The 16,185-nt window shown below is 40.8% G+C and overlaps 1 protein-coding gene across 5 annotated transcripts in view; it reads right to left on the reverse strand.

The window, feature by feature from the left end:
- PPHLN1 (periphilin 1) overlaps positions 1–16,185 on the reverse strand; it is a 140,384-nt gene that overhangs the window by 54,299 nt on the left and 69,900 nt on the right. For all 5 annotated transcript variants that reach the window (XM_084617495.1, XM_084617494.1, XM_084617493.1 and 2 more), the window contains 3 exons: positions 14,304–14,386; positions 9,907–10,026; positions 6,469–6,609 (listed from right to left, as the gene is read on the reverse strand). In XM_084617495.1, coding sequence (XP_084473621.1) covers positions 6,469–6,609; positions 9,907–10,026; positions 14,304–14,386 — 344 coding nt within the window. The remainder of the gene's footprint in view (positions 1–6,468; positions 6,610–9,906; positions 10,027–14,303; positions 14,387–16,185) is intronic.

Consider the following 16,185-nt stretch of genomic DNA (forward strand, 5'->3'; position numbering starts at 1 on the left):
GTCCATGCTGTCCGGAGCATGGTGCGAGTAACTGTAAAGGCCGGAGTCGTCACTGGATTGCGGTGATGCCGACCGCGAAGGCCATGGTGGTGCCAACGATCTGTGCCGGCGGGAGATCGACAAGCGGCTCCTAACTGAACGGGAGTGGGACTGGTACTGTTATCCCCGGGACCAAGATCGGGATCAGCGCCGGCGTTCCCAGGACCAGGATCCGAGTCTGCAGGAGTTCTCCAGTGAGGGCCGTCTCGACTCCTCCCGGTGCCAGCCTCTAAGTGGTGCCGGAGAGCATCGTGCCCCTTCCGTTACTTCCTCACACCAACCCACTACTGGAACCACAACTTCCTTCTGAGCCACGGGTAACTGGGAGTCCACAGACGCGGAGCTCAACCGGGTCCAACTCCGGGAGTGATGCCGGGATGGTGTCCTCAAACGGCACACCACTGCCGGCTTACCCCTCAACGGCACCCATGGCATGGGTGCCAGAGGTTCTCCCTGTACAGGAGGAGGCTCATCGCCAACACCTCAATGAGGTCCTTCGCCACCTCAAAGGTGCCAGGTGTGGAGGGCTGATCCATTATGTCCTCGAGCCCATTGTCCACACTGAGCTCACTTAGGCCTGGCCTCGGTGGGACTCGCGGTGCTGAAGCCACCGGTGCCAGCGCCGTACAGCGGCCTTCCCAGGGCTGACAGCTTTTGGTGTTTATCCGGTGCCGGGTCTCTTGACAGCTCCGGGGCACTACGCACCAAGGAAGCCGGAGCCGACGTCGGGTGCTCCGGGCCCGATGGCTGCAATGCGACCTCCATCAACAACTGCTTCAAACGAAAGTCTCTTTCTTCCTTTGTTCTTGGCTTGAAAGCCTTGCAAATCTTACACCGCTCAGTTTGATGCTCTTCCCCCAGGCAATGTAGACAAGAGTCGTAGCGGTCACGAACTGGCATAGGCTTGCGGCACGTGGCACAAGCCTTAAACCCATGGGCCTGTGGCATGCCCCGCGGCCTGGGACGGGTGCTGGAAGCCTCCAAGCACCTAATCACTTAAGCGTCCACAACAAAGGTATGCTAACTAACTGATAACAGCTATCTAACTCTGAGAAAGGCTAAGAAACTGCTCTCATACAAAAGAGAGAGAGGTTGTTCCAATGCCACCACGGATGGTAAGAAGGATCTCGAGGGGGTCGAGGGGCAGGTGTATATATGCATGGCGCAGTGGTGCCACTCATGGGGCCCCCCACCAGCCCGAAGGGAGCTGCTAAGGGAAAAAGTTTCCGAAGCTCGTGCATGCGGCACACGCACACCTAATGTGGAAATGGACGTGAACAAGCACTTGAAGAACCTGAGAATCTGTTGTCTGACCTTTAGTTACTTGGATTTCTTTTTAGTTTATTTTTTATTTAAAGTGAGAACTAATTATTTTACAATATGTTTGGTAGCAGTTGCATCATCGTTCATGTAACCATGCCTGATTTTAAAAAATTCAGATGGATATTACTTGTATTATAGTAGCACAAAGAAGCCCTAATCATTAATTACTGTCCCACTGCGTTACTCTCTGTACAAACACAGAATCAAAAAACAGTCCTTACACAAAAAAGGGTTTATAATCTATCATTTTATTCTAAATGCAAATGTAAACACTAACAGATTGTTTCAACCAGGGAGAAACTGCAGAGTGTCATGTGACATTCCGGAAGCCTTTTCAAACAGTATGGATCCACTCCGCCTATACACATCAAAACTGTCTGCCTGCGTGCATTTCCAGAATTCAATACATTCACTCATCAAGAAGTTCTGGACAGCCTAGAAGAGTCTCAACCCACTTGTGAATCAGACCCATAACTTTCTCTTTCACAAGCTAGGAGAGGTATGAACAACTGGTGCCACTATTCTATTCTATATAAGTTTTTATACTGCACTCAACATATATTCCAGCAGTACATTAAGCAACATGACTACACGTCTGTCACATGCTTGCTCTCTCATCCTCTCCCCAAAGGGAGAAGCGTATGCTGTTGAGCGTTTTGGTTTGACAGGGGATTTTTAACTTAGTAGTAGTAGTAGTTAAATATTCCTGTGTTTATATTAGTGAAGGCCAGGTCAAAGAAATGTGCCTTGCACTTGAAGTGTAAACTGGTGAGATTTCTGGTACAGTTCTCGGGGAGTTCATCTCTCAGTCCCATTTCCTCTCCCACACTGAGTTTTACTCTTATTGTTGAGAGTTCCGGTGTGCCAGAGGAGTAAAGTTATCGATCACGGTCTTTGTTTTGGAACTTTATATGGTCTTTTAGATATCCTGGGCCCAGGTCACACAGAGCTTTGAACTTGATTCAAAATTCTATGGAAAGCCAGTGCAGAGAGTGGAGAGCAGGTATGATGTACTCAAGGTAGCCTGTGTTGCTAAGGAGATGCACTGCAGAGTTTCTTACTAGTTTGAGTTTCTTAAGTGCTGACGGTTTCATGCCTTGGTATATCACATTGCTGTTGCCCAGCCAAGATGAAGGCAAGAATAACTGAAGCCAGGTCTTCATCCACCAGGAAGGGATGGAGTCTTCTAGTCACCAGGAGACGGTAGAAAGCCCTGCTCACAGCCAGTAGTGACCAAAATAGCCAATGCCTCAGTCAGAGAAGGAATCTTCCCTACTTCTATCAAATGTGCAACAGTATGACCAACACTGAAGAAACCCACCCTCTACTCTTCCATTCTAGCCAATTGTTGCCCACTGTCAAACCTCCCATTCATGAGCAAGCTGACAGAGACAACAGCAAAATGCCAACTACAAGCTCATCTAACTGAAGCTAACATTATAGACCCAACACTATCTGAATTTAAGACAGAACAAAGAACCAAAACTGCCGTAGTGGCACTATTGTGTGATTTCTTCCTGTCAATGGAGGAGAGGGCAGACATCCATTCTTATCCTTCCTGACCTCTCTGCAGAATTTGACACTGTTGACCATGAGAGTCTGCTGATTCACAGGAAAGAGATATCAGGGGTTCAGCATAATGCACTAAAATGGTTTGAATCCTTCCTAAAGGAATGCATCCAATGAGTAGAGATGGAAAAGTGCATCTCCATCATCAAACCTTCACTTGTGGAGTTCCACAAGGATCAATGATCTCTTCAGTCCTTTTCAACATCTACTTGCAACCACTAACTTAACTGGTCAGAAAACATGGATTCAGGTGCCAGCAATATGCAAATGACACACAGTTCTGCCTATCCTTCACTGCATATGACCACTTCACTACCACCAAGATAGCACAGTGCTTGGATGAGATCAGCTCATGGATGAAGAACAGCTGCTGAAGCTGGACTCAAGGAAAACAAAGATGATGCTGGTGAGCAGAGGAAAATATTCTGAACAGCTTTCAACCACTGAGTAGTCTCCATTGGCTGAAGATACACACCCACAATTCATCATTTCAGTCCAGAGTGCAGAAGGGATGTTAGATTGCTTACGGACGCTCAGCTCTCACATAGAAAGCACTAATCAAGGATGCTGCTACCAGCTTGGCTAGGAAATTTCTTCTGTTCCTGGTGGACAAAGACGTGGATTCAGTTATTCATATCTTTGTCACCTCTCAGCTGGACTACAGTAGTGCAATATATCTGGGCACAAAGCCTTCAGCACTTAGAAAACTCAAACTACAACAGAACGTGCAGCATGTCTCCCCAGTTAGCACAGGTTATATGAACACATCAGATCTGTCCTCTACTCTCTATAGTGGCTTCCCATAGACTTTTTAATGAAGTTCAAGATCTCAGTCCTTATCTTCTAAGTGCTCCATGGCTTGGGCCAGGATATCTAAAAGATAATCTCAAGCTCCAGGGTGAAGACTGTTGTCACCAACTGTGCTCCTCTGGTGCAATGGAACTCTCAACAATAATAGTAAAGCTCCTCTATGTGGGAGACAGAACTTTCCCCAGGGTAGTCCTAGACTATGGAATAAATTCCTCCAAGAAATAAGGACCTTCACAAACCTCATCACTTACCACTCCAAGTGCAAGGCACATTTCTGGTCTTCTCTAATATAAACACAAAGCAACAGGTTGGCATATAATACAAACCAAAACAAAACCACATACTACCGAACTAAGACTCTCCACTGCACATGCTTTGCCCTCTAGGGTGAAGATGAGAGAAAAAACAACAGGACAGATACATAGTCATGCTGCTTAATGCAGTTCTGAAAGGCACTCAGGTATTACGGTGTTGAGCACGGTAGAACAGAATAGAATAGAGACTTATTGTGATTCACCGTAAAAATAGCACACATTCACACTATAGGAGATAGAAGATTAGAATTTTGGGGTCTAAAAATCAAATTCTCCTCTTAAAGAGAGTGAAGTAATTTTTCATCAAGACTACAGATCAACTGATATTTTCTACACCAGATTTCTTGTTATCAAAAGGGCCAGATGAATTTGTAGTAGTAGAGTGGCATAGCTTGGTATATGCTTTTGACACTGAGTAATGGAACCATCACACTCCCTTGAGGGCTGGGAGGTTACAGCCCACTTAAGTCAGGTGCAAAAAAAGATGAAAACACATTCTTGACTCAGTACAGGAAAATAAATCTCCTTCCTTTGGCCACAGGTCCAAATACAAAAACACAAATGCACAGCTCCTTCCTTCCACCTAGTCCAACTGCTCACAAACCACACAGGGCTGTTTCTTTCAGCCAAGAATTCACTTTGGAAAAACAATAAACAGTTTTTACTGTGATTACAGTCTCTGGGTCTCAGCACAGTCCTCTTTCGTACAAGCCAGGCAGTTTCTCCTTTGCTTAGCTGGACTTTGGCTCAGAATCTGCTAGGCTAGAAGCAGCCCCAAGAGAAGCTCCTCTGCCTTCACAGCAGCACTTTCTTTCACTCCCCGCACCACTAGATGTATCTGATTCTTTTTTATGATTCCCCCCAGTCCAGAGAAACAATTAGTTCCATCTTGCAACAGCTGAACTAGCCATAGCTACCAGCTCTTCTCTCCAGGTCTGGCTGCTCAGGTAACCTTTAAGAACACAGAACCCGTCACAGTGACTGCACCTGTTTACAGCAAATGAAGCAGGAAAATATGCTAGCTAACTTCTTTAACCACCAAGCCTGAGGAAACATAGGTAATGTTCCACCAAAAGTGGAACAGATTGACTGAGAGTGAAGATATTGGTCCTTTGTGTGACAATTCAGTAGAGGCAAAGTGTACTAACACCAACTTAGTAGGCCAAACAATAAGACAGTAATAAGATGAAGCCTACTTGAAATCCAGGTGGAAAATGATGACTTAACTACGCTCTTTAAAGGCCTGGGGAAAAGATCAGCGGGATGTTTTACACTGTTACCAATTAGGCACTGTGAGAAGGATTGTTTGTCCATCCTTTCTATCCCTCACAGGGAGACTATGCCAGCACTCTAAAGCAGAGCAAATCTGAAGTAGACCCAAAATTCTAAAGAACTGACTGTAGCTCTCTAATTTGGGCATAAATACTTAAATTCAGCTGTACTAGAAACTCTTGCGTTAACATTAACGGAGATACGGAAATACTAGCACTTCATCTAACCTTTCAAGACAAATGAAAACTGATGGGCTGATCTGCATCTTTTCCTCAACGAGGAAGTGGCTGAGCATCATAAGCAATGAGTAGAACAAGGACTACCCATCTCTGCTATGAGAAGGAGTTAGTAGTGGAAACATTTCTTTGTACTAACTCAATGCACATTGTAAAATATTCAACAGAGAAAGCAAGAATGTGACTTTAGAGCAAAACAATATGTCTTGATAGACATTTTTCTCCCCCATCCAGCTATAAAATATTGCAACCAAAGCAAAATCTAAACCTATTAACACTTAGTTATCTTCAGATGAAGACAAAACTGCTTTGAGATTCAAATGTAATATTTTTAAAAAGAGAAACAATTGTCAGCAGTTGAAACTCAAATTTTAAACATTAAATCTTATAGAAAACAACAATGAAAAAATAGTTTCTGATCACTTGATGTAATGTAAACCTATGATTAAATTAGTAATAATATATTAAATGCTTTGAATATATAACATCTGAATATGAAATAACTCATCAGGAAGCAGCCATTTTTCTTAACTTCATATTTTTTTTATTGAGAAAGGAAGTCAAAAGCTGTGTGTAAAGATATGGGAAAGGACAGAAATGTTCTGTGTTTTTAAGGTAGGTCTTGGGGTTTTTTCAGGGAAATATGTTATATGGATATAGATACGAACAGTTCCTTCCACTTCCAAAAAAATCTGAATAAATATTTTTTGTAACTATGTAAAGAAATATTAAAATCACTAAAGTTTTCTATTAAGAAATAAGGGGAACTATTTGGCAAAAATGTAATATTATGCCTTAAGGGGTGGAGGGGGGGAAAATGCTATATATTTCTAGCCAGCTACAAAAAGTCTCAACAAACCATCATACATGCATTATATTGCCAGCAAGAAAGCTAAAATGCTCACCTGTTCAATCTCTTTGGTTTTTGTTGCAATTGCTTTTGAGCGGCCAAGAAGCTGGTTGTCTTCATACAATTCTGTACTGTCTGTTATATTTGTCTCTGTTTCTTCTGTCCGTTCAACATATAATGGAGCTGAGGACCCCGCCTTAAAAAACATAAGTAATATTTACATTTTTGCTCTAGATGCATTAAGTTCTACTTGATACTATTACTCAAATACCATTTCACTCTTTTTCAGAAATTGATCAGTGTAAAATTTTTACCACAGAAATTTGAAAATTACACAAAAAGATACAAAAAATTGATTTTTTGACATTGAACACTTATGGATATGACATCAACAGATAGTTAATTTATGAAAATTTACACTTTTAGTGAAATTCAAAAATGCTCTGTGAATCAGTAGTCCCTTGATCATGTTGGACATCCCTATAAGAATCATTTACTTCCCCTTTTTCTGAGAAGTTGGAAAGATGACGCTGGTTTTGCCAGCAATGTCAAAACTAGAAATCAACAATGAGGGGTGTGGTGAATCTGCTACAGGCCACCAGGCAGGATTACAGGATTGAAAACTTCATGGAAGAACTCTTGTGGCATTCAAATGTACACAAGATAAATATTGACACGGGGATTTAACTACCTAGATATTTGTTGAGTAACAAATAAAAACATGCATCAAGAGGATTCCTAAATTAATTAGAAGATGATTTTTGAAAGTACTAACAATGTGCATTAGACTAACAATGTCTAAGACAGGAAATATGTTCACGACCTATGGAGTTTAGACTCCAACTAGAAAAAGCCATCTAAATTTACTCTGTACTGATAGGAAGGAAATGACTGAGAATGTGAGGATAACAGGGAACTGAGAAATAATGACTACAAATTATTTGAATGCACCATCATATAGAAATGGGTTCACAGAACAGTATCGTTAAAGGGTGATTAGATTTTATAAATGCAAAATTGATGAAGAAATCTAGTAAGGCTTGACAGAAGTATTCTCCATTGTGGAAGATGACTAATAAATAATGACTAATGAATAATAAAACATCATAATTAAGAGGAAGAACACAAGAAAAAGAAACAGCTAGCATAGTCCTGAGGGCCTGTTTAAAACTCAAGACAATATAGATAATTTAAAAACCACAGTAAGTATTGTTACTGTACTAAATCTTGTAATGTTGTCTCCCATTCATTTGAAAGGGAGTTAAGCATGCTAAAAAACGTTAATTCAAATAAAAATAGTTCAAACAACGTTAAGAACCAGACCAAAAAAAATCGGTATTAGAAAAATCTAAAGCAGCCATTATGTTCTTAGCTCATTTTGTTGAGCCGAGGTACTGTGGCACAAGATGTTAATCAGTATTTTGATATGGGAACAAACACACCCCTGGCTTGGAAAATTTCTTTAATACTTCATAGTCAGAGAACTAAATTTTTAAGCCCTGGTGAAAAATACCCATGCTGTAATACCTCCCCTCAAAGCCTCAGCTCAAACCCCCCATCTATTTAACTTGCATTCTCACATTTTCATTTCCCAAACCAATAAATCAGCTCTGTCTCCTGCAAAATTAACAAAATATCCTAAGTAAAACAAATTCCTGGCTCCTCCCACATCCCGATTCTCTCTCTTTCTGCTTTACACAGCTGATGCATAGAAAGCTCTGGGCTTCTCAGCAGTTCTCCAATGTGCCACTCTGTTTCTTCTCTCACTCTTCCCTCCCTTCCTCTTAAAAAAATTTCATTCTGTTTCCCTCCTCCTTTAAGAATGGCAGCTTCTGCTGGTCTGTTCCCTGAGTCCCCTCTTGTTGAAAGAGCAGTGACCACTCTGCTGCTTCTTTCCTGGAGGGGAACCATGGCTCACGTACATGACTCAACCCACTTGCCCAGTTAAAATTTTCAACCTCCCAAGGTGAAGTGTACATATTGCACAATATGCAAATGATCAGATACTATAGTGCTGGGCATGGCTGTAAGCCCTAGACAAATGTAAACTTTGACTCAATCAGCTGAGTTTTTGAGACATTATATTTGACTTATAGTATTGTACTACATGTTTTCATGGATCATTATTGAAGGAAATTTTATCTTCAGAATAAACGTGCACAACAATGTTAGGAACAAGAAACTTCCATCCAGGCCAACATGACCGACAGTAGCTCAGCATTAACTGATTTATCTGGAGGCCTAGATTAATTCTGTGATAGGGGCATTATATTTGGTATGGGGGGCAAGGGCAAGGGGGCTAGAAGAACTAGCATGAACTAGGTGCACAACAGTAGATAAGGCCTTCAGTCCCAAGAAGAAGTGTTGGGGAGATGGGAGAGCAGAGGCAAACGAGCAGCACAGTTTGGGGCCCCAACATATTTCAATCTGCCAAATAGGCTTAGTTCCGGCGCTAGTAGGTATTGTGATGTAACTTCTCCTGCCCAGGAAACATAAATACACACACAAGCACCCTCTTTACAACCTTTCTGAACACTGCTATTTCACTAAAGTAGTACTAGGTAAGAGAGGCAGAACTGTGGCTCTGTACTTCCTGGAGATGCACTGAGTTAGCTTCAGGATCTGCTATGCCTTCCACATGGTCCAGTACACAACATCCACAATTTTACAAACACCATTCTAAATAATAAATATAAAACACAGACACACACACACTTAATACAGTAATCATTTCTGTGTAAGAAGAAAGTTATTGTCATTATTATGATGTACTTAATCTACAAGAGAAAAGGATTATTCCTTCAGTCTAATTCTTTTTAATGAGGAAGTATGAGAACCACAAGAAGAGAATTTCAATAAATAATACACAGACTATTTTTGTTATTTTCCAAATTATTTACACATACATGTAACACACACATATACTAACTATATATTTACACAAAAGGACTCGTCTGAATTTAACATTCTGAGCAGATGTTTCCTATGCAGGAAAGAACCAAATTATATGTAGGAGTTTATATAAATAGTAACAGTAAGTGCTACTTTATTTTTCTCGAAAATGAATAACTGTAGAATCTAATTAATTCATATTAATTACTGGAAGACCTACTACAAATTACCAAATTTTGCCTCTCAAAATTCCCTTGCAAATTTAGACCCAATCATGCAAGGAGCTCATATGAGAGAACAGGGGTCTGCCAGCACAGGACTTCCTGCAGGTTTGGAGTCTTATTGTATTCATTTTAGTTCAGTGTTAATTCATACTATGCTAACAAACTATGTGAATTTTTCAAAAATAATTAAATCTCAGAAACAGAAGATCTCTCTACAGCATTCTCCTATTAAATATTTTCTGAAAGGTGGAGCTCTACTATCAACTCTTTGCTGAATTGCATATTTTATAAATTATTTTATAAATCATAAAATGCAGGTAACCAAAATGTTACTCTTGCAATATTTTTAAATAAATATGAGAATATATCAGTCTTACATCATATTCAGTAATATCAGGTAAATTGCTTTCATCGGCCTTCTCTGATTTTTCAGCTGCCCATTTGCTTGCAGCCTCTGCAAGTTCCTTTTCAGACAGCCTGCTGCTTTTATCCAAGACCTGTACAAAAAAATGAATGTTATAGGTTAGATTTAATATAAAAATACCTTGAAAAGTTCAAAGAAGCAATTATTCAGAATCAGAAACAATATTTTCAAAATGGGAAATAAACCATGGAAGTCATGTTTGTCTACTGGACTAAGAATTAGAAAAATCCCCAAACCAAAGGATACGCATTTTACTATACTAAAAAAAAGGGCAAACTTTTCAGACTTATTTTTATTAAGCTCAAGTGAAACTAGACAAGGTTATGTAGCAGAGAAAATGGAAAAGTGATGATTTAGGACTTTAGAATTAAATTAAAAAGATAAAGAGATCAATAGGAAGCAATGTATAAATATGCAAAAAGGAGAAGTTAGACCACAAAGGTAAGATTTGTTTAATAGCGCTGTCTGGTTTGCAAGGATAAAAGGCTATAACAAATCTAAATACAAATAAAGGATAAGTATTATGTACAATACACAAAGGAATCTAAGTTAGTTTGTCTTTTTCACGAACTGAGCATGCTCAGTAACATCTGCTGAAGCCAGCAGTGGGAGACCCAGGCAGCAGTCCAGCCTCCGTGGGGGACCCCTGCAACTGACTGGCTGCCAGCATGAGCGGGGACCCCGAGCTCCCCAGCTGCCACTGCTGGCAGGTCCCCCCCTTGCATGCTCAGCTGCCACAAGCAGCTGGTCCTTGCAGCTCCCAGCTGCTACAGGCGGAGGAGGGGCAGGGCCCTGGACCCTCCTCCCTCTCCATTTTGTCAGGAATGTTTTTAGTAAAGGCAGGGACAGATCACAGCTTCAGTGATTTTTTGTTTCTTGCTGGTGACCTGTCCATGATTTTCACTAAAAATATCCAGGACAAAATCGTAGCATTAATTATAAGTCAATAAATGTAGATATAAAGAAATCTCCAGTATACTAAGTATAACATAAAAGTAAAAAGATCCAAGGAGGATTAAGTTACAGTGAACTAAATTTAAAACCACTTTCCTTCGGATTGAAAGTATCCGCACAGGGTTTAATATGCTATAACTTATACATATTGACTAATCACCTTTAATTGAACCACCTTAACTGTCCAAATAACTTTCTGCATGTAGAAAAGCCCTCAGTGCAAGTTGCATTTAATTGATACTTTCCCAACATAAGTCAAGTTTGATAATAAAAACAGGAGTTAGATAGTATTTTATAATTAGAAAACAATGTAAAGCACAAATCTTCAAAGTTCTTATAAGAAGTTCTAATTCAAGAGCTGTGAATATTGCCAAACTTTTTTTTCAGTATGCAAAATAAAGCTCCGATGTCATTTCTCCAACAGGCTGCATAATTTAAAAAAAAACAAGTTTGGTTACATAAATAGATTTCACGGCCTAGTTCCTCTAGACTTGTTTTAAGAGGAAGGCAAAAGCAAGTGTAAACAATGCCCTATTCCACAGTCCCAACTAATCAGATAATCATAGAATATTAGGGTTAGAAGAGACCTCAGGAGGTCATCTAGTCCAATCCCCTCCTCAAAGCAGGACCAAAGTCAGCTAAATCATCCCAGCCAAGACTTTGTCAAGCCGGCCCTTAAAAACCTCTAAGGATGGAGATTCCACCACCTCCCTAGATAACCCATTCCAGTGCTTCACCATCCTCCCAGTGAAATAGTGTTTCCTAATATCCAACCTAGACCTCCCACACTGCAACTTGAGACCATTGCTTCTTGTTTTGTCATCTGCCAACACTGAGAACAGCCTAGCTCCATCCTCTTTGGAACCCCCTTTCAGGTAACTGAGAACTGCTATCAAATCCCCCCTCATTCTTCTCTTCTGCAGACTAAATAATCCCAGTTCCCTCAGCCGCTCCTCATAAGTCATGTGCCCCTGCCCCCTAATCATTTTCATTGCTCTCCGCTGGATCTCTCCAACTTGTCCGCATCCCTTCTCTGGTGGGGGGACCAAAACTGGACGCAATACTCCAGGTGTGGCCTCACCAGTGCCGAAGAGAGGGGAATAATCACTTCTCTCAATCTGCTGGCAATGCTCTTACTAATACAGCCCAATATGCCATTGGTCTTCTTGGCAACAAGGGCACACTGATGACTCATATCCAGCTTCTCGTCCACTGTAATCCCTAGGTCCTTTTCAATTTGTCTAAGTTACTCTGGACCCTATCCCTACCCTCCAATGTATCTACCTCTCCCCCAAGCTTAGTGTCATCTGCGAACTACCTGGTCAGCCCGACAATCTAGCCAGCTTTCTATCCACCTTATAGTCCATTCCTCCAATCCATACTTTTTTAACTTGCTGGCAAGAACACTGTGGGAGACCATATCAAAAGCTTTGCTAACGTCAAGATATATCACTTCCATCACTTTCCCCATATCCACAGAGCCAGTTATCTCGTCATAGAAGGCAATCAGGTTGGTCAGGCATGACTTGCCCTTGGTGAATCCATGCTGACTGTTCCTGATCACCTTCCTCTCCTCCAAGCGCTTCAAAATAGATTTCTTGAGGACCTGCTCCACGATTTTGCTGGCGACTGAAGTGGGCTGACGGGTCCGTAGTTCCCCGGGTTCTCTTTTTTCCCTTTTTAAAATATGGGCACTATATTTGCCTTTTTCCAATCATCTAGGACCTCCCCCGACCGCTCCAAATTTTCAAAGATAATGGCCAACGGCTCTGCAATCATATCAGCCAACTCCCCCAGCACCTTTGGATGCATTAGATCTGGACCCATGGACTTGTACATGTCAAGCTTTTTTAAATAGTTCTTAACCTGTTTTTCCACCACTGAGGGCTGCTCACCTACTCCCCATGCTGTGTTGCCCAGTGCAGCAGTCTGGGAGCTGCCCTTGACAGTGAAGACTGAGGCAATAAAAGCATTGAGTACTTCAGCTTTTTCCATATTATCTGTCACTAGGTTGCCTCCCCCATTCAGTAGGGGTCCCACACTTTCCCTGACCACCTTCTTGTTACTCTTCACATCCGCCACGAGCTACAACTCCAATTGTGCCTTGGTCTTCCTGATTACACCCCTGCATACTCTAGCAATAATTTTATACTTCTCCCTAGTCATCTGTCCAAATTTCCACTTCTTATAAGTTCCTTTTTGAGTTTAAGTTCACCAAAGATTTTACTGTTAAGCTAAGCTGGTTGCCTGCCATATTTGCTATTCTTTCTGCACTTTGGGATGGTTTGTTCCGGCACCCTCAATAAGGCTTCTTTAAAATACAGCCAGCTCTCCTGGACTCCTTGCCCCTTCATATTAGCCTCCAATGAAGTAAAAGACTTCGCTTTTGAATTATTTTCCATTTGTTGTTTTATACCACAATTTTAACTTTTAACAGAATTTTGCATTTAACTGTTTGTAACTGCATCAAGCTAAATTTATACAAGATTTAAACCAATTAGTGTGTCCATAAAACAAATTAAAAAAACTGATTTTAGCTAAACCTGTGCAAATTTGGGGTGTCAAAAAGTCTATCTCAGTTTCCACATCTATAAAGTTACGAGACTAAGGCTATGTCTACACTGGCAATTGAACAACAGAAATTTTGTCTTTCAGAGATGTTAAAGCCCCCCATGAAAGACAAAAGTTTTGCCACGACAAGTGCCAGTGTGAACAGTGTGTTGTCAGCAAGAGCGCTCTCCTGCTGACAATGCAAACGTCGCTCGTTAGGGGTAGAAGATTTTTGTCAGCAGGAGAGCCGACAAACAGCGGCTACACTGTGTGACTTTTAGCGGCATGGCTGTAGCGACAGTCCTGTTGCTAAAAGCTGTGTAGTGTAGACGTGGCCTATCACTCACATATCCTGGAGGGGTGTTGAGAATTAGTTAATGTTAGCACACCACTTTGAAAATCATGAAGAACTGCGTAAGCGTGAAGTACTCGGAATGGCAGAGCACTGCAGAACTCTGATCAGTCCTTTCAATTAACTGTTTCTGCCTTTCACACCTTTTTCAAAAACACTAGTTAGTCTTTCACTCAGGATTTCCATGGTTTTTAGTATTTCAAGGGAAAGTTTTCTTAATTGTTGTCTAAAAAGTGAACTCAGAACCTATGCTGGTACACTGAACTACCTGTGGGGGATGCCATTTTCTTTAAGATCCTGTTCACGCATGTCCACATTTCTCCTTACTCCAGGGGAAGCTGTTGAATATAATAAAACACTCATCTTGCTTAGTGGCGAAACACACTGCCACTGACTGTCAAACAAGAAGCTAGGAATCTGAATTTAACTTGTATCCTCTCATGGGAAGTACCACTATTAAAAACAAGAACAAAAACAACGGAAACATAGTTCACCTTTGAAGAGGATACTGCTGTGGAACCTGATGGGGATGTATCTCTTGACGTTTTCAGTGACTGAGCAGAAGGTCTCTCTTTACCTATAAAAAAGAACAGTTAGAAGTTGTGTACTCTCTCTCTCTCTCCACACACACACAGGAGAGTGAGTGCCTTGCAAAACTGTAATGAAAATTTACCAGCCCATGCACAAAACCTATCTCCTCATCCTTTGATGATGATAATAATCTAATGCTATTCTACTTGCTTATCAAAAATAAAATTGTCTCTGGCTAAGAAGATGAAGAGTAGCTTTTTATAAGGCTGACATTTAGAAAGACTATTTTTCTTCTTTCCATTATTTAACTGGAAGAATATTTCAGTTTAAGATTGTTGGATATTGTTCTATATTCCTGTAAGAAGCGAAATGAGAAATTCTACATCTTTTCAGTGTTAAACATCGTGTTCAGGACCAGTCATAGGACCAAAACCAAAGCTTGGGAAACTGGGTATTCACAAGGGTAGGGTTAGCAGTAGAATAGGAAATCCTGCAAAGCAATAAACCCAAAAAGTCCCAATGACAAGTGGGGATCCCTTTGTAGTACCAGGGTCTTACTTCTCAATGTTCACGCCAACAAAATTAAAACAGGAACAACTAGCAGCTTGTTCAAAACGCAGTTATGAATAATCTTGCCAAACGTCCGTTATGAGAAGCCTGCAGCAGCAGAATACTTGGCAAAAGCATAGACTAATACTTGGCATATATTTAATTAGAAAGAGAAATAAATTGAAAGTAACCTTAATTTATTAAATATTTTTAAAAACCCTGATATGAATTACTTTAACAAAACTAATGACAAACTAAATACGTTTGTAATTGAAGCACCCAAGTAATGACATGTAGCACGAGTCATTTCTAGTGAGCTATTTACTTTGTATGTTGCAAGATGATGTAAATTAAGAATGCACCCACCACTGTGCATTTTTAAATATCAATATCTGAAAGAATTAAGAATTTGAAATGTAAATAGATATATATTTTAAATAGATCTGGAATGTTAAAAAAAAGAAACATTTATGAGTTGCCCCTTTTCTCTCTCCACAGATTTTCAGGATACCCTGGCTACAAAGGATAGAATTTAACACCAACCTAACTGGGTGAGGAAAAAGGAAGACCAAACAAGCAAGTGACAGCTGCTCCCCAACTGCAACAAGATACAAAAAGCAGCTGCCTTAGCAGTTTCATATTTTATCTGATGTTTCAGTATAACCCTTCAAGATACCCTCCATACTTGGCCATACAGTAGAAATTGTTTATCTTGTCTGTACTATCTTACTCTCACGACAATGGCCATCACCTCTTTTTGCTAATGTAACTACTTTATTGCTTTTCTTACGTCAAAACAATAAGCCTATTGTACCCCTCAACTATACCTAATTGCAAGAAGTAATCTTTTTATATATATATATTTAACTTTGTTCTACAGAAAGGCCCTGATCCTGCAAGCTGCTCCAGGTGGAGTGGCCCCCTTTACCCATGTGTAGACCCACTAAAGTGAACAGGGCAATGTGAGTACAGGTGCCCACCCACGTGGAGAGCCTTGCGGGGGGCGGGGGCGCCCACATTGGTGCAGTCTATTACTGTAAATTATGGACATTATAAGTGAGGACCATGACATTTTAAGGCAGAGTATCTTTGCAGAACACATCACCAGTGCTAAAATAATAAACAATCCCCCACCTCACAATAAGCTCCCCCCACCTCGTGTTTGTTTTGTCCCTCATTTGAGGGAGGGGTTGCTCATATTTGAAATATAAGGCAGTCACATCTAGCCATTGCTGACTAGAGAGCTATCCAAACTACATCTTTGACAAAGATTTAGATCCTTCTAGTTCTTGTCAT

Source organism: Lepidochelys olivacea (genome assembly GCF_965140295.1).
Source record: "Lepidochelys olivacea isolate rLepOli2 genome assembly, chromosome: 1".
NCBI classification, from domain to species: Eukaryota; Metazoa; Chordata; order Testudines; family Cheloniidae; genus Lepidochelys; species Lepidochelys olivacea.